The sequence below is a fragment of the Delphinapterus leucas genome, chromosome 12 (genome assembly GCF_059928025.1).
Source record: "Delphinapterus leucas isolate spDelLeu-1000000601 "Yukka" chromosome 12, BTC_Dleu_Yukka2, whole genome shotgun sequence".
Classification (NCBI taxonomy): domain Eukaryota; kingdom Metazoa; phylum Chordata; class Mammalia; order Artiodactyla; family Monodontidae; genus Delphinapterus; species Delphinapterus leucas.
The window spans coordinates 82347588-82370395 of record NC_143140.1 but is presented as its reverse complement, the minus strand read 5'-3'; the positions used below and the strand labels follow the sequence as shown (position 1 = coordinate 82370395).

General features: G+C 41.1%; 1 protein-coding gene across 1 annotated transcript in view; it reads right to left on the bottom strand.

Moving 5' to 3' along the window:
* Positions 1–22808, bottom strand: part of ESR1 (estrogen receptor 1) — a 390679-nt gene that overhangs the window by 205456 nt on the left and 162415 nt on the right. The window contains exon 3 of the mRNA XM_089922150.1: positions 5629–5819. Within this exon, the coding sequence (XP_089778276.1) occupies positions 5629–5819 (191 nt within the window). The remainder of the gene's footprint in view (positions 1–5628; positions 5820–22808) is intronic.

The window sequence follows — 22808 nt, the reverse complement described above, 5'->3', positions numbered from 1 at the left end:
TAGTATGACCTCATCTTAACTAATTATATCTGCAACAACCCTATTTCCAAATAAGGTGACATTCTGAGGTAGTGGGGGATTAGGACTTCATCATATCTTTTTGGGGGGGGGACACAATTCAACCCATAACAGATATGTATGACATCGCTTAGGAAACTGGGTGGAGAAAAGGATGAGAAAGTGAAAGGAACAGAGGTTGCAAACTCTGTGGAATGCCTGCTTGTAGAGAGACGAAGGGGGAAAATAAAGAGGCAGAGAGAAGACAGCACGCCCTCTGTTCTTTCACAGTTGATTTACCCAGTTTCCACTGTGCATTTCTTGGTTTATGCTATTTCACATTTCTGGAATTCTTCTCCAAACTTCTTAATGCCTATGAAAATCCTCCAATTCTTTCCAGGCCTATATCAAATATACCACTTGCATTAACACTTCTCTTGCTAGCCTTACCTGATGAAATAACTCTGTTCTCTGAAGCCCTCCAGTAGGTTTTATCTACTATTCTTTTGACTTCTTGCCATGTTCTATCATTTAACAGACGTGTGCCCACATGACTGCAGACATGGGAGTTATAGCAACAAACAGGGCAGACCGAACCAGAAATCAGCTCTCACTGAGCTTCCATCCGAGTTTGGGCAGGAATATTTGAAGGTGGCACCTGTTGCAGACAGATAATAATCAACCAAATGAATAAATTTGAAAGTTCATTAAGGGTTTAAGGGCCTTAAAGGAAAATAAGAAAGGTATTTAAAAAAAAAAAAAACTAGAGGCAAAGGTTTGTAGGGGTATTTTTGGTGGGGTAATCGGGAGGTAAAAAGGGAACCATATATACTAAGGTCCTGAGAAAGGAATGTGTGTCGTGTGTTGGGAGAAGAGAAAGATGGCCATCGTGGCTGGATTACAGTGATGGGGAGAGAAGGAAGCAGCAATACGACCATGCAGAGTATTTTAAGACATAGAAAGGAATCTGGACTTTAAGTGCAGTGAGAGTTTAAGTTTAAGACCATATGACCTGATTAATGTATCTAAAAGACCTCTCCTGCTGTCACCTGGAGACTAGACTGCAGAGGAGCAAGTAGGGAAATGTGGAGACAAAAGACTTAGTATTTTGGGGTGCACGTACTGCCAGGATCAACTCTGAGATGTATCTCTGAAATGACTCTAGAGATAAGACAGTTCTGTAATGAGAGAGCGGCAGCCTCCACTTCTACCCCATCCTCTGGCCTTTTCTAGACAGGGGCGCATAGGTCAAGACAGAAGGCGACTGGAAATGGGAAACTTAGCATAAAAACTAACCCATCTTGGGCAAACAAGAGTGAATTCCTAAGCACAAAAGAACTAAGTTCTCTTTTCACAGACCAGCTGAACGGGCCTGAGGTTCTTTAGAAAGTCAGTCTCTGCTTACCCCTGGCAGTTGCTGAAGGAGCTATCCAGGGTGCTGGACTCTCACCCTGAAGCTTTCTAGGGCCTGGTGGGTAAGGACATCAGTTATCCTTGTCGGACCTAAGACCCCCACTGTGCTGAACCATAAGCAGACTCCACCCTAATACCATGTCCTTCTGGCCTTAGCTAACCTTTAAGTCAACATGGGCCTGGGCCATATCCGTTAAGCACAGTGTTAAATATCTTCCACAGATGCCTTAGAAAGAAAATATAAAGTGGCAGTGCCGCTAGGGGTGTACAGATAGGTTTGAGCCTCCACTGTGCCTCATGACCATTTATAGTATAAGACCGTAATATGATCTTTATAATATTTATTTGTAATATAATGACCAAGCTGCGAGCTCCATGGAGTCCTTTTCCTTGGAATAATGTTCAAAGGTAGTACTTGGCTGCTGAACCTATAACCAAATCTCCTTATGTAACTCATCCAAGAGTCTCTGCCTACAACACATCTTAAGGAACACTGCTCCTCTGCCTGCAGTGATTAATAAATTCACAGAATATCCAATTTCACCCGTCTCCTTTAAATCGTGTCCTTGACTTCACTTTAAAAAAAGAAAGTATGTTCAACTGGAGGCCATTATTCAATTTCTTGGGTAATCAAGTTCATACACTAGGCAGGGGATGAAAATCTGTATGCTTTCAAGTCAAACACTTTACCTCTTCAACTAAACACTTAGAGCACTAGAGTAATCTGATGGATACTCATTTCTAGCTCTCTTCTTAAGCAACAAGAAAAACAGGAAGAGCTACAGCATCTTCAGAGCTTTCTACCTGCAGCACGTCAGACCCTTCACTGTCCTTAAATAGGCTTGAGGGGCAGCGTGATTTACAAAGAGTCACAGAAGTTCAGTAAAACTTTTTAGTTCCAAGCTATCAAGACGATGATGAGAAAGACTCTATTGCTCTGCTGTTTTCCTTTTATATATGCAAACAAGTCAAATAGATGGAAACGCCATTAAAGTCAAAAGGAAATAAATTACCTTGTTTTTACACGGTCCAAGAAGAAATATACGGCCCAGGAATGTCTTAGATGGTGTATTAATTTTGTTCATTTTTATTCACAGAACTCCCCAAACTCTGCCTTACCTCCTGGGCTTTACCCACATACTCAGTCCCATTTTCATATGACTGAACACTCAACCTGCCCTTTTTCATTTTGCTCACTTGCAAAATTCTCCAGACAATTTTAAATCAGGAAACTTTCTCTGAGAGCCTGACTCAAGCCCCACCAGGAATAAGTGAAGTCTGGACTCCTGTAAAATCTGCACTCACCCTCATCTTGGTACTTATCACACTGTAATTTAATTGCTGGTTTATTTGTCCACCTCTCCTACTACCTTTAAGCTCTATGGGGGTAAGGACTATGTCTTTACTGTAATTGTATCTCCAGGACCTCACACAGTGCTTTGCTTAGTAGAGGCATTCAATGAACAAATTAATAAATTAGTGAACTTTATAATTTTTAAGGTTCCTCTCTATCTTTAAAAGTTAATAACTCTGTCTTGTTTCCAGGCTTCCTGCAGAACTTTGGACTCAATAGTCATCTCATTTAAGAAACCTTCTGTAAATGCCTTCATACCATGATAAGTAAGAAGTTTCTGAAGCCACGTAGAAATGGCATTTGTAAGCAGCTTATATGTACAACTTTAGATAGTACAATGAAATCCTACTCTTTAGTCTGTACGAACAAGTTAGATATCAGATACATACTTTAACTATCAAAGAGTAAGCAAACATTTTTTTGAATATTTGAACTTGAGATAAAGCCATACCAACAAAATATTTCTTTTTATACACTTACATTTACTTCATTTAATTTTTATAAGTATTTTTTCCCTGTGTTTTCTGTTCCGATGCCTTAACGCCTAGAGACAATACTAAGCTCAATGTGGCGTTACATAGCACACTCCTAAATGCTGAACAAACGTGAAGAAAATAATTTGTGAAAATATTGTCATTGTTCCTTGGACGAAGATAGTTTCTACCTTCAATCTCAGTCTTTTTACATTTATAACTGACAATATCTTCTTTTCTTATATTCATCTATTGTCTTCCCTATCTGTATCATAGCACAGCACTTTATACTAACTTACTCTCTAATCCTATCATGAGAACGTGTACCTTTGCCTCCCCAAATAAATTTCCCAAACAAATTCTAAATTTTGTGGGATTATGGATTACTTCTTACACATATTTTTATTTCCCTCAGACTATCTAGCACAGGTACAGAGTAAGTTCTCAATAAACATGAAAGACAAAACGTTAGATTTGGAAACCATCGATTCTCTTGTACATTAAATTCTCTTGTACATTAAATCGGGAGTCAGCAAATTACGGCCCACAGGCCTGGTCAGTTACCTGTTTGTGTATATAAAGTTTTATTGGCACACACCCATTTATTTACACAGTACCTATGGCTCCTTGCAGGCCACAATGCCAGAGTGAGTAGCTGTCACAGAGACTGCATGGCCTGCAAAGCCTAGCTAGTTACTCTCTGGTCCTTTGCAGAAAAACTGCTGACCGCTGCTCTAAATCATTTTTACAGATGAGGGAACTCAGTCTCAGATAAATGACTTGTCCAAGTTTGTGGCTGAACCTACCCACTAAATCTACCTCTGTCAGATGATTTTTCCATACCAGATTAAATGCTTGATAAAAATAATGGTATCTTAGATTATATAAAACTAAATGAAAAGAAGAATCACAAATGAAGATGGCTGTCAAAAGACCTTTAAGGGCTTATACTAACTTAAGCCAAAATACAAATATCACTTTTCTAAATTAAGATAGTATTAATATCTGCTAGTAAAATTAAATAATCTGTGTTGGTATGTATCTATATACAAAAATCCACTATCATATAATATAAATTTTATTAAAATTCTAATAAAAAAGTCCCAGTCTTACAATAGATTTCTAAAAGATGGTGAAAGTAATAGTTGTCAAAAAAAAGTGCTTTTAAAATGGACCAAGTTGACCTCACATGCTACTCTATTAAGATATGAATAGCCTTTAAAAAAATTCATCCACTGGCAATGAAAGGAAAAATGAATAGTGTGTATCATCCCCCAGCTTTCACCCCACATCAGGGCAGTGAAGAGCTACAGCAAAAAGTCCACGAGCATAGTGATTCATTCTCTATTCAAAAGTGTCTGCAATCAGTACCTATTAATTTAGTAGACTCTGGTTTTCAACAAGTTGCTTCAGCCTCAATTTCCATAGAGGGAATCACACAAAAACTCCATCAGAAATATTCTTAGTATTTATACACTAAACTTTGTTTAAGCTGAAAAGATAAAGGGATAAGAACAGAGAAAAATGGTCCAGTATTAAAACAAAAGGTTAATCCAGCTAGTTTGAACTGCTGTCAGGTCTCTGTTTTTGTCAAAGGATCTTTAGCATAGATATTTTAGGTAGTAAAAACGATTGTTTCTCCCAGTATATCCTATATAGACAGTATAGCAACAATATAGACACTCCTGGAGTAGAAATGAAATGTAGCTGGCAGTCTATCAGAGAAACTGCACTTGGAAAACTGTATAAAAGAAAAGGATTGAAGCAGACATTGCAAATGACATGAGTGAAGTCTTACGGGTGTATACTTAATAACTGCTTGATACAGATCATACATCCCTTATTACAAGTCACCAGCCATTGAATCTTCTCAGTTTAGCAAAAGGTCATGTCATCCATTGAGACAACAAAGAGATGGAAGAAGAGCGAGAGAAGAAAGAGTTAAATTAGAATTGGTCTGGAGCAAAGATCAGAATGCTTATCTGTGCAAAGCTAAGCTGGAGAAATAATTATATGTGGATAATAATTAATATCACACTACATCACAACAGCCTAGTTGCCTACAACACACAAATATCCACCTGCCATCCCCCAATCATGGCATGGACAACATCTCAGAGACACAGCTATTGAAATCCTCTTCCTCTAGAGTTGCTCAAGACTGTTGGGATCTTGCCAAATGGAGGAAGCACAATGACTCAGCCACAACTACCCTGACATTTGCCAATTCCTTCTCCTGGGATCTCGTCTCTTCTCCATGTTTCTACCATAGATACTAGTGGACCTACTAGGTATTAGTGTTTTGTACAAATGGCTGATCACATGCCTTCCTCTGTTGCTTCCCCTCTTAGGATTAAAAAATGGGATAAGTTGTTTGCAACACACTATTACCTTGAATACTTCTCTTGAAGAAGGCCTTACAGCCCTCGCAAGACCAAACTCCATAATGGTAGCCTGAGGCATAGTCATTGCACACTGCACAGTAGCGAGTCTCCTTGGCAGATTCCATGGCCATGCTTCCCTTGTCACTGGTGCTGGCCAATCTCTCTCTGCCACCCTGGCGCCGATTATCTGAATTTGGCCTGGGGAAAAAAATAGGAGAAAAAAAACAAAAAAACAAAACAAAAAAAAAACAGTGAATCCATTAACATTAGAAAAGCAAAACATGCACTCTCCTCTAAAGAATAAGAGGCTTGGAAGATGTAGCAGATCCACTTTATTCTGACATTTTGAAATAATGAATCATAATGTAAGCTAATCTTCATTACCTCTTGCCGTCTGTTGCAGCAAAAGGGGTTTGCCTATTACATTAACCTTGAGGGGAAATTGTTTATTGCAAACTTTCTTAAAAAATGGACTTCCTACACCAGAATATATTATCCAGAAAATGACAAAATGAAATTAGCTGGTTTCTCATAGACTTAATCATTTTTTTAGGGATTCTCAATTAACCCAGAACCATTAGAGACCAATGCTCATTCCAATTCTAGACCACACTAAGGGCCTTTAGAAAATGGAGACAAAGCATAAAACAGCTGGAACATTTGAAAGTCAGATGAACTGATGAACAACATAGAACATGTATAGAAAGATAATTCAAATTTTTACATCATTGTTACAAGGTAACCCCGGGTATCAGTTGTTATGACTTGAGACTGTAATTTGAGGATAGTAGTCAATATTCAATATTCCTCTTCAAGAACATGTAGAATGAGAAGAACAGAGGAACACAAATGATTACACCAACCCTGAAAATTTTCAGGGAGGAAGCGTATCTCAGAAAAGAAACTGAGAAGGCACAGTCAGAAAGTTCTAGGAGAACCAAGGAAACGGGGAAGCAAAAAAGTTTAAAGAAGTAGAAAGCTTTAAGAAGGAGAGTGTGACCAATCGTGTCAAAGGAGCAGAAAAGTCCAATAAAACCAGGACTGATAAAATGAAGTTGGATTTGACAAGGAGGACACTTAGCAAGGAGTTTCAGTAGAGGGTACAAGCCAATCCAGTGGGCGCAGAAACATAAGGAAATGACAATGGGTGAAGGCCATTCCTCTGAGAGCTTGGACGTGAATGGGAAGAGAAAGAGGTAGGGTTGTCACTAAAGAATATAAAGACAAAAAGGTGTGTTTTGAACGGAAGGGGCCTGAGAAGGCCTCATGGAGACTGAAGGGAATGGGCCAGTAGGGAGGGAATGGTGGAAGGTACAGAGAAGGGAAAACAGAACAAAGTCAAGAAGGAAAGTAAAGCAGTTGGGATTAAATACACAGGTAGAAGGAACAGCTTCACTGAAGACACCTTGAAGAAGACAGGGAGCAAAGAGGTAAGGAAAGGAGTAGATGAGACTAAGTTTGCATGTCTCATCTAACCACATATAGGAGCAGAAATGACATTGACCCAGGGTTTGCTAGGCATGTGCAACAGAATAAAGGTGGTATGAGAGAATTGGGGAGTATATAGCCAGAGCCCAGCACAGTGCCTGGAATGTAGTTGGCACTCAATAATACATTGAAATGAATGGAGTGTTCCAGGGTATATAAGGGTGGAAAAAAAGAAGTAGAAAAATATTGGAAGGAAAGATGGAATGAAGCCTATGACATTTAAAAACAAAAACAAAATAAGATGAGAAAAAGTGAATTGAAGATAGAGCTGCCAGGGTCTCTCGGTTAAGGAAGCTCATGCTTCTTGCTTTCCACTCCCCGCCCAAAAAACCAGACCACCCTGACTGTCACCACTCCTCCCCTTCACAAGCCTGCCTTTCCTTTTAGCTCAAATTGTACAACCCTTCCCTGCCCTTCTCACTCATTAACGTCACCCACAATTTTGCAGCAGTGGCTCTCAAACTACATTTGCCGTAATATTCACAAAATAAGGAGCTCCTTGGGTTGAGTGCGTCTGACTTTGCCAGTTTGTTCCATTCTAAATGACTTAGCTCTTAGGTTGGCAGCCGTAAACAGGAGATCTTTATTTTTTTAATATCCTTAGAGAGAGCTGCCTCACAGTATTCAATTCTAGTTCATATTCTGTTACCCATCTCCTTCCATTTCGTCACGATGCCGTCAACGCCCCCCCAATAACCTCAAATCTTTCTACTGTTTGTTTACTAACGTCTCATGCGCGATTCAAGTCAGCAGGTAGCAGCTATGAAGATTTCACTACAGAAGCTTAGCACCTGGGGAGGGAAGGGGTGGTGAGCAAGCATGACATTGACAGATTCGATGTCTTATAAACATTAATATTGACCCTCGGGAAGCAGCTCAGCACCTAACACATAGCAAGCGTCCAATACATGTTTGTTGAATGAATGAATGAATGAGTGAGTGAATAGTATGTGCATGGGCAAAAGTTCCAAGGTGTCAAGTATCCTCCACCCAACCCTGCATAATAAAATACCGTATTTTTTTAAAATTGTGGCAAGGCAAACATAATATAAAATCTGTTACCTTAACTGTTTTTAAGTGTACAGTTCAGTGATAAGTATATTCACACTGTTGTACAACCAATCTCCAGAAATTTTCCATCTCACAAAGCTGAAACTCTTTACCCATTAAACAACAACTCCTCATTTCTTCTTCCCCCCAGCCCCTGGCAAACACCATTCTACTTTCTGTCTCCATGCATTGGTACTCTGGATACTTCATATAAGTAGAATCATATAGTTTTTGTCTTTTTTTTGTTTATTTCACTTAGCATCATCCATGCATGAATTCCTCTCTTATCAGCCACTCTTAATCCCCACATGCTGGAAATAACGTATCCCTGTTCTGAACTCGATAGCAGGTTTTTCTTTACTTCTCTTCTGCTACTTACTACATTATCCCTCCTTCAATTGTACATTCTCGTCTTCACTGCTGTCCACTAAGTTCCTTGTGTCTTATCTTTGGAACGCTGAGCGTTTATAGCACAGAGCCTCTTCCAGAATGGGAACTCAATAAATATTGATATCAAACGAATTAATCAATGACTGAGTCAATAATATAACAATTTTCAAAACAATATAAATAGGATATGCAAATACTGATTTTAAGAATATGGGTAAAAGATGTAAGAGCAAAAGCCCATTTTCCCCAGATCTAGCAGCGTTGCATGCCGTCGGCAAAATGCCTTTCATCCACACTTTACCTTTGAGATGGCGCTGGAATACTGAAAGTCTACTGTAGACATAGGGCATAAAATCAGAAAGCTTCCGAGAAGAGAGGGGAAATTACACAGGCCATGTTTCCTCTCCATAAAGCAACGTTTTTATCCAGATGGGAAGTTCACATATATAACACTGTCAGTAATCATTTTGGCTCAGCCCTGCTCGATGAAGACTCCCAGACCAGGGTTGCATAAAAACGAATATAATACAGATCAAGCGAAAAGGCAAGTGAGATCATCTCATGGGTTGCAAAGCCCTGCGGCACCTTGAAATGCGACGCTCAAGGCTGTCTTGAGAGTCAAGCCAAGCTCACTTGGCACAGCTGCATCCAGATAGAGATCCACATCCTCAGGATGCAGGCTCACTTGGCTCCGTTATCTGCAGTGGAAAGGATCAGAGAGGGAGGTGCCCATGTCTGGACTCAGACCAACACACAAGGGTGGCTCAGGCACCAACCCAAGTTTAGACCAGTCCCCAGGGATAAGCCTACTTACAGGTCCCGGACTCACCTCTTCCAGCTGTCCTCTCTGCCTGGCCTTGCCCGACTGCAGCTGTCATAGACCCGGAACCTTTAGCCTCACACCTCTCTAGTAGGAAGTGCTTACATTACATTTAGGGCAATCTTTCTTCCTCTCCCTCTGCCTCAGAGGCCCTTTGGCTTCTCCTTATTTCCACAGGACCAACGTTAACTACTCTCATTAACCACTTTTCATGTTCTAAATGTCTTCAGGTTCTGCCTTCCTAATAAGAGGCTTTGGATAAAAGCCTTTTTATCCATTTGGATAAAAATGCCCTCCCCCTTTATCCTATGTGAAGATTTAACTCTTTTGCCAAATTGCTAAAACGTCTCCCTTTTTGTAAAACTTGTCTCCTATTCTCACTAAATTGTCACCAAATTTAGTGAGTTTCTCATCCTGGACACTTCCTCATAAGACATAGATAAGAAGTTGACTAGCCTATTAGGCTACGTATTAAGAGATTAGATGTTCTTTAGCCCTACAGATACTTTAAAAGATTCTCTGAAAAGAAGTAGGGCAGAAGCTTGAATGAGACATGGAGGGATGTTCTGCATCAGTGACTGAACACATTGCAACTCTGAGGCACACAAGTGACTAAGGAATGGAGTAAAGTAATGGCAGGAAAAAGAATGGCAGAAGCTGGAGAGCATCAAATAACAAAAGACACCACCACTGCACCTATGGAAACTAGAAACTCAACTGATTAGATTTAGTTCCATTTTCATTACACCAGTTTGACAACTAAATATTTCCAAATGGATGCCCCACTGATATTACATATTCAGTATGATTAAGAGAGATGTCACAAGGCATTCATATTGAGGTCAGAGAGTGGACTCTCTTGGACCAAGTAAAAACAGAGCCCATTAAAAAGTATTTGCCAGGAAGATTTTCATTAATCAAAGGAAAAGTTTGAAGCTCAATGTAACCAAATACTCTTGTTTTTCCAACCACAAATCGTGGTACCAGCCATCCAAAAGCACTATTCCCCTGATTAGCCAAGCATTTAAAAAATTTTTTAGAGCCTTGGTTTCTAAAGGAAATATTTTTTGCGAAGTTAAAAGAATCAACAAATATGCACTCCCTAGAAATGTGGGGGTAATTAAGTGCTAGTGGAACAACTTCATGACGTTCCCTCACCAATCAAATCCCCGAAGTTGTGAGCAGTCAAAGCTCCCTGAACTTTCGTTTCATGGCATTTACCATAATTTCCAGTCCCACGTTTGAGGCATTATTGACAAATATATGTTCCCTGTGGTAAACAGTAAATTCCATGAAGGCAGGGACCCTGTCTCATTTGCTCCCAATTTTAACTGACACACAGTAGGTCATTAATAAATATTTGCTAAATGTACCTCCTACATCTAAGCCATCATCAAATTCAGTCCATCATTTCTTCAAAACACAATGCCTATCCTTCTTTGCATCCCTGGTTTTCATCATTCTCGCATAAGAGACCAATACTCCATGTCTGAATGGCTAGAATTAAAGTTCTGTCTCCCATCATTCCTCAAACTCATCCTGCCAACCACTGCCAAAAGAATCATCATAAAAGACAACATTCATCTCTCAATAACTTCTCATTGCCTATACCCGGGGATCATTACCTTTTCGATGGGTCATGGACTTGTTTGACGATACAATGAAAATGCTGAAACTGTCTAGAAAACACATAAACACACTTTCAAACTTCTGCCTATAATTTTAGGGGAGTCATAAATCAGGAAAACTCAAGTTAAAAAACCATCATCAAGTAAAATTAAGCCCAAGTGCTTGAATTCCCTGCTCCAATCAGAACTGGTCTCTTTGTAGCTCCCTGAGCAAAATTTTATCAAATCCACCTCTGAGAAATTGCTCACACTATGCTCCCCACTTAGTCACCACCTCCTGTCACCTCAGCTGTCAGATAAAACCATGCTTCGTTTCCCATATTCCATAAGGCTTATCCTACATATTCCAACTCACACTGGTTCAGCTTTAAATTCTTACAGCAGGTAAAGTCTTCACCACTTCTCTGGACACCCACTCAGATCTCACTGGCCATTACTCCACCTCTATTTCCTCTGCAGGATTTTCTTCCCCCACCAGGCTCCTAAATGTCAATGTTCCTTGAGGTTCTGCCCCCAGCCCTCATCTGTCTCAGCTGACAGCTCTTTGTGGGAATCTCAGCCATGTGTGTGACCACGAGAAACTGCCGTCCCATACTCCTCTCCTGGACAGCAGACCTAGATGCTAATTACCCACTCTGCAGCTCCTCTTGAATGACCCTAAGAAACTTCAACCTTAATGCGCACAAAACTAAACTCAGGATCTTTCCCTAAAAGCCTGTTCTTACTCCTGCATTCCCATTTTTGGCCCCGTGGCCCACTGATCCACCTGAGGCATTCAAGCATGCTGCTCCCCTGCCTGGAACACCCTTCCTCACCCACTGAATAACTCCTATTTATCCTCCAGTTCAAAGTTTGAACTTAACTTCCTCCAGGGAGCTTTGCTGACCTCCATGAGCTAGGTTAGATGTACCCTGAACTCCCCCTACTGTAGTAGAGGCCTTTACTCCCTATGATATTATGATTTATAATAAGAAATATATATTTGGTCTTCATCCCCATTCCTTGCACAGCGTTCCTAAAACCCCTAGAATTTCCTAAGTGATGAAAGCAACAAAGATATCTCTTGTTATGTTAACAAAGTGACTTTTGGACCCCATCTAGGGAGGAGAGTTGGTTGCCAGGGGAACCAGCCAAGCATTGAGGGTTGGAACTTTCAGTTCCACCTCCTGATTTGGGGGGACAGGGGACAGGATGGAGGCTGAATCAATCACCAATGGCCAGTGATTTAATCAATCGTGCCTAGGTAATGAAGCCTCCATAAAAACCCAAAAGGAAGGGGCTGGAGAGCTTCTGGGTGGATGAACACACAGAGGTATGGAGAGAGGGGTACGCCTGGAGAGGGCATGGAAGCTTTGCACCCCCTCGCCATACCTTGCTCTATGCATCTCTTCCATCTGGCTGTGATCTAGTAAGTCAAATGTTTATAATAAACCAGTAATCTAGTAAGCAAAATGTTTCCCTGAGTTCTGCGGGCCATTCTAGAAAATTAATCAAACCCAAGCAGAGGCTCATGGGAAGCTTGGATTTAAAGCCAGTTGGTCAGAAGCACAGATGATGACTGGGCCTTGCGATCAGCATCTGAAGTGAAGGGCAGTCTCATGAGACTAAGCACTTAACCTATGGGATCAGATACCATCTCCAGGGAGCAAGTGTCAAAATTGAGTTCATCGCTTGGTGGTGTGTTAAAACACATACACACACACAGAATGTAGTCAGAATCATACTTCGCTATTCAAAACCCTCATGGCTTCCCACCACACCAAGAATAAAATTCAAAGGCCCAGCGCCATCTGTTCCCTGGCTGTCACTCTCACCTGGACTCTTCGCACTGCTTCCCTTACTCACCGAGTTTGTGCGTCCAGGTCTCAGCGCTCTTCTCCTGACTTGTTTCCTCCCTCCACTCAGGGTTTCTCATCTTCTCAGGGAGCCTTTCCTGACCTCTCTAAGGTAGCTTCCCAATTACTGTTCACCCTCTTACACTGGTTTGGTTTTTCTTTATAGCGCTTAATGGCTACCCAACGTCAAACCAAATGTTAACGTTTATTTACTGTGTGTCTTCCCCAAATGTAAGTTTCCTTTCCCCAAAACCTTCGAGAGAGCCTAGCAGAGAAATAATTGTTGAATGAACAAGTACATAAATAAATGATTGAGGCCATGGACCCACATTTGGTTGTGTTCTGTTTAATTATCTATCCTTCCCCATACACTGTAACCTCCACCATGGCAGGGACTGCGGCTACCTTACTCACCATGGTCTCCCAGCTCATGCTCGGCACAGTCTGACACACAGGTAAGTGATTAAGAAACATCTGCCATCTGAAGGAAGGTACAGACGTGGTGAGTCTTCTTGAAAGTCTTCCCAACTCGCCTGTAACTCCCACATCACAACCCTGTCCTCCACACCTCAGCAAGAACGAGACAAAATGGACGTGAAATCCTTTATGTCTCCTCAACGTCTATCATAAGGCTTCTGAATCTTCTTCTTCTGGGTGGACCCCAGGAAAATACCCTTATTTACAGAAACACAGATTTTGCTTATAATCTTTGGGTGTTCACGGGCCCCCTGAAGTCCATGAATGGTCTCCTTAAAAGACTTCAGACTAAGAGCACCCACTGCAGGTCTATGGGTGAAATGCAGGCTCTTTAGTATTGACCATGATGACTTGGCCACTGTCCAGTCTCCAGCTCCATCCCTCCCTGTCAGGGTTAATTTTAAGTGTCTCACTTCCCCAACCTGGCTAGCACATGTCTGGGCCTTTGTCCACACTGCTTCCTATCTTGGCCAAAAAGCAAAAATCTCCTGAGTGAAAATGGCCCCTTCTCAGGTAGCAACCACTGAATTTCTCAATAGAATCAACATGCGCTCCTAGAGTATCACATACGTAACTATTCCGAAATCCTCATCATCATATGTGTTCACTGTGAGTCTCCAGGAAAGAGATCCTATTAGTGTCACCTTTGCTTCCCAGTTTCCAGCACAGTAATGACAACTAGTAAGTTGACTGTGGAATGAGTAAGATTACATGCTCCATATTGTATGTCGTGCCTGCCCAACCAGGCTGTAAGCTTTTCACCAGTATGGAAACTATATTCTAAGTATTTTCTATCACCCCCAAAGCACCTGGTATGGTACTTTGCACACAGAAAGTACCCAATAAATACTTACTGGATAAATTAATCAGTAAAGAATTAAGAACAACTTTGCAAGAGACACAGCTGAATCTGTTGCAATACCAGAACGCTGTATCAAGATAACAAGAAGCCAGTTATTGATGCCTGTGTGTGTACCAACATACAAATCAATTGGAACATTGATTTGATATTCTGCTTTAAATATCAACAGGGATGGGCATAAGCTAGAGGTGGTTCGTGCCTTTGGCCAGAACTTACCTATGGGTATTTCTACTCTATGCAACTTTGTACTTGGATTTTAATATGACCTTTATTTTTTTTCCATGGAAGTATAGAAATGTTCTTAAAAAGAATAAAGTTGACATAAAATGGTAGAGTCTAGAGAGGGAAAATTCTGAATCTCATTTTTAGAAAAGCTAGTTAAATAAGTCCTGGGCCACACTTGGGAAGCCCAGTAAAACAGGTGGTAGTTATGTTCTGCGGTAGGCAAGTTAAAAATTATTTTCTGGATAACAAATATAGGTCCTTTCAACTTGGTTGGAAATTAAAGACTCTAGCTCATTTATACTGCTTACCTGAAAACTTACTCTGTCTCTTGTCTCATATTACCCACTTAATGGTATAATTTTTATTTGTATTTGTTGTATCTTCTGGTTAATAAACAGAGGCAGATAATGTTCTTCCCTAAAAGGTACAAAAGAAAACCTCTTCCAAAAAATGACTGGTGATAAATGCAGCTCACTTCGATTCCATGAAATTACCTGGGGAGAGAGTTATGGTTGCTATTTCAGCTTCTGCCCAAAGTTCATACCACACCCTGGACTTCTCGAAAACCCAGCATGACCCTTGGTCTAGCAGCTGGAAGAGTAGGCAACCAAATTTTCGCACAAAATTGATAGTTGTGGCAGGCATTATTTTAAGTGCTTTACATGGAATTAAATCATTTAACCCTCAAAACTACCCCAAGCAGTACTATTATAACTGGTTGTTTTAAACATGAGGTAACCACGGTTCAGAGGGATTAGCTAAGTCACCCAAGTCATCCAATCAGGAAAGGATGGCGTCAAGGACCCAGGCAGTCTGATCCCAGAGCCCAGGCTCCCCAAAGAGAAGAGAGTCCTTGGGAACTGCACCCCAACTCATCACAAGGCAAGGGCAGAGTATGTCACAACTGGGAACAAAATCATTACCTCAGATCTCATTCCTAAACTCATAAACAGTAATCCTGTTAGAAATTGTCTGTAATAATTTATTACAAGGCCAATAATACTTTTTTTAAAGGGAAAATGCTAATTCAATTTCTAGTGCAAAGGTTAAGAACTCTGTTATGTTCCATGAAAACAGAGATAATGGAGCTGACAGTCATACAGAAGAACGCGTTGATGAAAGTTTGAGTATCTCCCAAAAAACCATTTCAGAAAATGCCTATTTTAACTCATCAACAAATAGAAAATAATATGTCATTAGTGCTTATATACAAGAGTCCTGAAATTCTTTATACACAAAGAACGTTAGCATTTGCCAGTCAAAACTTAAGTCTCTGTGAAATGTCAAGAGGTTTTCCCACTCACTTAAAAAAATATCTTCACCCCCAAATACAAGCAAGTGTTGATTTTCCACACTAATGGGAAACAAGAACAACCTGGCATAAAATTCCCTAAAAACCCATTTAGCCAATATCTTTTTATCTTTTATCAGTTACTAATGTGTAACCAAGCGACCCGATTGGAGCTTCACCACCTCTCCTTTCTCTACTCTCACCAACCAGTTGCAAGTGCTAATGAACGGTGAGGATAAGAAGCCCAAAGTAAGATGCAAGACGTGGGGCATATGGGTGACACAAAGGAGCTAAGTCAGGAAAGAGCTGTGGTTTGACAGCACACCTTCTTAAAACAAGTCTGACTTGCAGTCTAATTTCCACAGAAAATAGGACACTATATCAGGAGAATAACCATCTACTCACATGCAGAAATATTAAGAAATTCATTCATTCAACAGCACTGGGAAAGTGTCTACTTATTACCAGCCAGGGAGCATCCTAGGACAAAGGACACATGCAAAAGGAGGAAGAACAATAAGGAGAGGAGGGACAGAAGGAAGAGAAGAAGGATAGCTTCTGTCCTAGGAAAGCAGACAACTCAAGGAGGAAGACTTGGGCCTTTGGGAAAAGGCACTTCAGGTACAGAACCCCAAAATAGCAAACACAATCCTGCTCTAACACTGGCCCCTGGTCTGCTTTTGAGTGTGATCCATAAATCATCCCATAAATCGTAAATTGATGATCCCATCCAAGACACAGGGACAATATATCATCACATAAAAAGACCATACAAACATGTCTAGAATTGCAAATGGAAATTTTTACTTAAAAAAATTCTTTGGGAATCTGTACGTCATTAGGGATAGCTTCACTGCAAATGTAATAAACTTCAATGAGGGAGGCAGGGTATTGCGGTGGAAAAATTCTACACTGAGTCAGAACTCCTGGGTTCTAGATAAAAAGCTGCCAATAACAGCTGCATGGCTTAAGCAAGTCACCAATCTCTTTGGGCCTCAGTTTCTTCTCCATCAAATGAGAATTCTCAACTATGTTTTCTAAATTGCTTTCCAGCCTTTATGCTGGGTGACCATGATTCTGACCCATGCCTCTGACCAACAATAACACCTATAACCAGCTAGAATTTCTTCAGTGGGTCTCGCCAGCGCACAGTCCATTTTTCAAAACTCTTTCCCAAGAGTAATAAAATGTATAAAAGATGAGTTGGTAAGAGGCCCTAGCACTGCATTTAAGCCTGCTCAGCGCTCAGTCCCATGACCAATCAAAGGGGACAAACACCCGTTCCATCAGAAGGAGCTGTCAGTGATGGCCACTGTGTTTCTAACTGCCAAAGTGGCTTGCCCACAGAAATGTCACTTCTCACTAATATGAGGCATGAGAAAACAGGAAGAGAAAAAAAAAAATAGAGGGAAGACAGACAAGAAATAGATAAACAAAGAAACGGGGAGGGGGACGTACATCTGTATATTTGACATATTCTTGGTTCACTGAGCTCTATTAACAATGATTGAGGTGGGAAGCTGGGTAGAAGAAAATATAGCTGAGATATCAAAGACAAAGGAGACATAATTCATCTATTGAGGCTCTGCTCAGTCAACACGCATGGCTGGAGAGGGTTCCGAAGCAAATGAACGATTCCAGAATAGAAGACAATTTGGATATGGTTTAATTTAAATTTAATTTAAATATGGTTTAAATTTAAATATGGTTTAAAATGAACAGAGGTTCTTTTGCACAGAACCTTCAATGATAGTAAGGCCAAATTCTTCACCATAATCAGTGACCAGAAATGTTGATACCTCCGGGTAGGTATCAAGAGCTCTCTTACATGCGGAAGTTAGAACTAACCTGCAGAGTTAGCCCTCTTTGATTTTCCAATCCACTCTCCAGGAAGCAAGCTCAAAGAGCAACCTATTCTTTTGCTGCTGATGCAACAAAGAAAAAAACATCTTGCTTACTTCTGAGAAGACACAGTAGATTGCTCTGTGGTGTAGCAATGACAATTGCAGATTATGTCATCCCGAGACACTAGGAGCACAGAGTTGCACACTATGTGGATCTCATGGCGAGATGAGATTGGGTTGGTGTGTGTGAGACACCCCACCAGGGGCAGCGATTCTGGAACTTGCGGGGAGTTTTGGAGTTTTGACATGCTACTGTTACCTCTTTGACTTAGGGTAACATATGCAAAGTGCTCTCTGCAACAGCTCAACTTTCTCCAGACTCATCTCCTGCTGCTCCTTTACCCACCTTCCAGGTACCGCGTACTCCAGCAGCCATCTGTGTGCACTTCCTAACCTGCCATGTCTTCACTCTTCTCATGCCTTCACTCTTCTCATGGCTTCGCTCTTCTTCTCATGCCTTCGCTCTTCTTCTCATGCCTTTGCTCTTCTCATGCCTTTGCTCTTCTCATGTCTTCGCTCTTCTCATGCCTTCGCTCATGCTGTTTTCTGCTAAGAATACCCTTGCCCAGCCCCTGTGATCCAGGAGAAATCCTAATCACATCCTGACTCACTTCTTCCCTCTGCTATCTCTATACCTTGTAGCCACGTTCTCTCTGCCTCCCTGATTGCAATAATGGTTCCACAGGTTCCATGCCCACTAGACTGTGGGAGCCTTGTGAACAATATCTAATAATATATAGGAGGCAGCCAATTAATCTTTTGATTTCATTTAAATTAATTCAATTTAATAACCCACCTGAATTACGTGGAGCTAGCTGCATGACAGCTCTTGAAATAATTAAAAATACCTTGAGAGATTAGTAAATCCATCCTAATATATGTCCAACTGCCGGCCCAAATTTCTTCTAGAGAAGAATAGGTAATAGAGCAAAAGAAATTTCAAGTTTGGGTAAGTCACTCCCCGTTTACCAGGATTTTCTCAACCACCATCTAAGGGACTTTAGAATAAGTCACTTAACATGTGAGTAACTCTGTACCACTTTTCCACAGTTGAAAATAGCAATACCAACATTTTCTCTAGCTGGGGAATTGATGGCGTTGGATAACATTTACAAAAAGAAACTAAAAATCCTGAAGGTAGATGCTGATGCTAATCTTTAAAAACTATTTTGAAATACATACATAGTAGTGTTCCAATAAATGTATGACACTGAAGAGGATTTTAATTACTGTCTAATCCTTGACTCCTCTCACATGCTACATCAAAACTCTCAGGAAATCCCAACAGCTTGACCTTCAAAGTATAAATCAATGCAAATTCTTGATACTTATAGAAATATTGTTAACTTTTAAATATGCTAATCATAGTATAGTTGTGTTTTTTTAAAAAATAGTCCCCATCCTTCAGACACGCATACAGAAATATGTACAAATAAAATATAATTGCCAAAGTTGGGTGATGAATACATGAAGGGTCGTTATGCTATTGCACGTCTGTCAAGGTTTGCAAACTTTCACAATAAAAACTCAGATCAGGTCATTCCGCTCTTCAAAACCCTCTGTTGGATCTCCCACTCATTCAGGGTAAAAGCCAGCAACCCGACAATGACCTGCAAAGGCCCTGTTCACTCTGACGCCTACACTCCTCTCCGTCCTCACCTCCAACTTGGTGCTCCACTCTGTCATCCCAGCCTCCCTGTCTCATACACACAGGGCACACTCCTGTCCCAGGGCCTTTTCACTGCTCTGACCTCGGCCTGAAATACTCTTCACTGAGATATTCTCACGCCCTTCCCTATTTCACACCTTTGCTTAAGTGTCGCCTCCCTAGTGGCACCTTTCCTGATTGGTCTGATTTCTTTACTGGTCTGTTCCCAGTGCCTAGCATAGTGCCTGGCATAGAGTAGATGGCCAATAAATATCAGCTGTGGAATGAATGAATGAATGAAAGGGCAAACTGGGCCAGCCATCTGGTGAACCTAGGTGGGGGTCCTACAACATCAACAGGGTGAAGTAAGAGCATGTCAGACAGGCTGCATTGGTGACTCTAAACCAGACTGGCAAACAGTGATTTCAAATACTCCTTGGACCAACGGTCCAGTGTGCTCCCCAGGAAGTCAGCAAAGTTAACGCAGCAAAGTTTTCTAGAGCCTGAGTCTCAAGCAGCCAGGAGATCGATCCTCCAGATCCCTGAGCCAGCCCTGCGCTCCACCAAGCAGTTGGCCACCGACACCGACTACCTGATCACGTGATGTCCACCCCTGGGCATGCCGCCACCCCACACCCTCCAGAACATCCTGACACTCCTGAAGACCAAACCCGAGGAATACAGACAGGTCACCAAAGGCCTGTGCTGTAGCCTCACCACCATGATGGCTGCCACACGGAGTTCAGACTACTGACACCCCCAGACGCCTGGCTGAGAAGAAGGTCAGGGCTGGGCTTCTGAGGTCAGAGCGACTCTCCAGAATGGATCTGTTCTAAAAATCCACCCAGGATTAGACAGAATTTGTTTTTAAAAGACTTGATTCATTTGTATCCTGGAAAAACAGTTGTAAATTAGAGGAATGTTATTTATTAGAGAAGAATTTTCAGGTGATTTTTAAAATGATCTGATCTTGAAAACTGAATTAATAAATACTGTGAAACGAAGAAAAAAAAGAAAACAGCTGCTCTGCTACACTTTGGAAACATCAGTGTCTCAGGCCTCCCAGCACAGGCTGGCATGTTGTAGCCTTTGTATTTGCAGACTTGCCTCTCATTTCTGGACAGCAGCCTCTTGAGATTCCTCCGGTTTCTAGACAGTACCCTCTCATGGTTCTGTCTAGACAGTGCAGTCAGAAGCAATCTGAAATCTCTGAGGAGAAGGGCTCAGATTTCCCAGTCACTACTCCACTTGCTCAGTCTTCTTACAAGACTTGGCCTTGGTCACAGAGAAGTCAATAGTATACATTGTTATTGCCCTTATAAGTGGTATTTATGACTTGCTATATTTCGTGCTGAAATACTCTTATATAAAATACTGATTCTTCTGCTGTAGTTCTGCAAGGTATAAGCATGCTATGAAACAGAAAACAGTCAAACCAACCAAACTTCCATTTACTACCCTCCCGTCCCTGGTGCTCTGTTCAAACCTGGCTCACATCCATTTGGGCAAAATCACTCAGCTGTTAGCCAGTGGCCTCAGTTGCCACCAGCTCAAGCAACAAGTTTCCCAAGCAGCTGAGAACCGAGTTCTAACTCTTCCTCCCACCAACCCTCCCTCCAACCCCAGCTATGCCTTGGCATGTGACTCTGGGAGTTCTTCAATGTCCTTGAGTTAGGACTGAGTAAAAGGAAATGTTTCCAAAGACTTGGGAATTCTCACTCACACTTTGTTCCCCATGGTCTCACCAAAAAGACTTCAGAGAATCTCCCTCTAGAAAATCACACACGTACGGTTATCTGACCTGTACTCAGAAGACTGTTGGAGCAATTACTTATCCCACTGACTCCCAGGCAGCTCCTTATTTCACCCCTTAGCCTTGACTTCTTTACAAACCCCCTAGTATCCATGTATTGGAGGTCCCCCACGCCATACGCCATCCCTGAAAGCCCGTTTGCAGCCATGCATTGAGGCCCCTCACGCAGCACGCCACCTCCCAAGCCACCATAGCCAAGCTCAAGTTCTCCTGTATGGAGTCAGCCACCCCAACGTGCTAAAAACTGAAGAAATGGTTAAGGGGAGTGCAGATCTGTTCAATGCTCTATCTAGATAGGAGCTGTACATTTTCTTCTGAATCTTTCACGCTCTAGAAAGCATTTCAGAGAATAATTTTTCTAAACTACTTTCTGAAATCAATCAGAATGCTGCAAAAATAAGAGAATTCCCCCCAAACAACCAAGAAAAAAGTTCACTCAGTATATTACTCGCTCACAAAATTATCTAACTAGGAGTTCTGATGACAGGTCTCTTTTTACTAGGTCCTTACTCTTTGATTTTCTCCTCACATAGAATTATAATATTGTAATATTACATTGTAATATTTTCCCTTGTACTTTGCCTATCTTTTCAGGTAACAGAATGAAGAGCTATGTCATTCTGTATTTACCCTAAACCTATGTCCTTAATTATAATCAGTAACGGTGACAAAAGTTTAAGTGTACAGATTCCACATCGGCGTGCCTCCTTTCCTGGTAGGAAAAGGCAGGTGGACATCTGTGTTCCAGCTGGAAGAGAGAGCCATAAAACATAACCTTCAGCCTTCAAAAATGAAGCTCAGCAAACAGTCAGGCAATATGGCTGGGGCTACCAGATTTACCCAATAAAAATGCAAGATACCCAGTTAAGTTGAAGTTCAGATCAACAACAAAGAATCTTTTAGTATAATATCATGTGGGACACAGTTATCCTAAAAGAGTTTTTTGTTATTTATCTGAAATTCAAATTTACCTGAGCATCCTTTATTTTACTGGGCAATCCTAAATATGATGCTTTTAAGAGAAGGCAACAGAGATGCATGAGCCTGGCAGAAATGACAGAGTTGAGTCCAGGACAGTGGGAAAGATTACACCACAGGCTTAACCATGCTTTTCTTGTCAAGAGACAGAAGTCTGCTTTGGACAAAATTAGGCAATTTTGAAGGTGCATTAACTATTGGGCCAATGGGATATCACATTAAATTAATGTTTCCTCGTTTACTAAAATTATATAGGAGTTTAAAATACTAATGTGCCTTCCGATTCACATGGCTTAGATCACCAAAGAGAAGCTCACTCAATGCTAAGTGTGATCTAGCACCACACCATGAGGCACGTGGCCTTGAATTAACTGATCATTCTCACTTTCCATCCGCCAGCTGCTGCTCTCCTTCCTGTAGATCCAATTAGAGAGTTTTAGCCTATACCTTGAGAATATTAAAATGATCATATTCCAAGGAGAAATATTGACTTAGAAAAAGCCACTATTGACCTAATCATCCTTTCTGTATATATCGATAGCATCCCTGGGCTACAAGGAACCACCAGAATGCAGAATGCGGGACAAAAGCTCTCAAAATATCACTACGGAAGTTTTGTCTTCAACTTCTTAGTGAAAGTCATTTTGCTGAGAGGCTACTGATACCATTTTCACAACCAGAAGAAAATACGTTTTGGTCTACAATTTTTCACAAAAGAGAAAAGAAATGGGAAGGGCAACCTCAAGAAATCTATAGTAACTTCTGCCACTTCAAACTG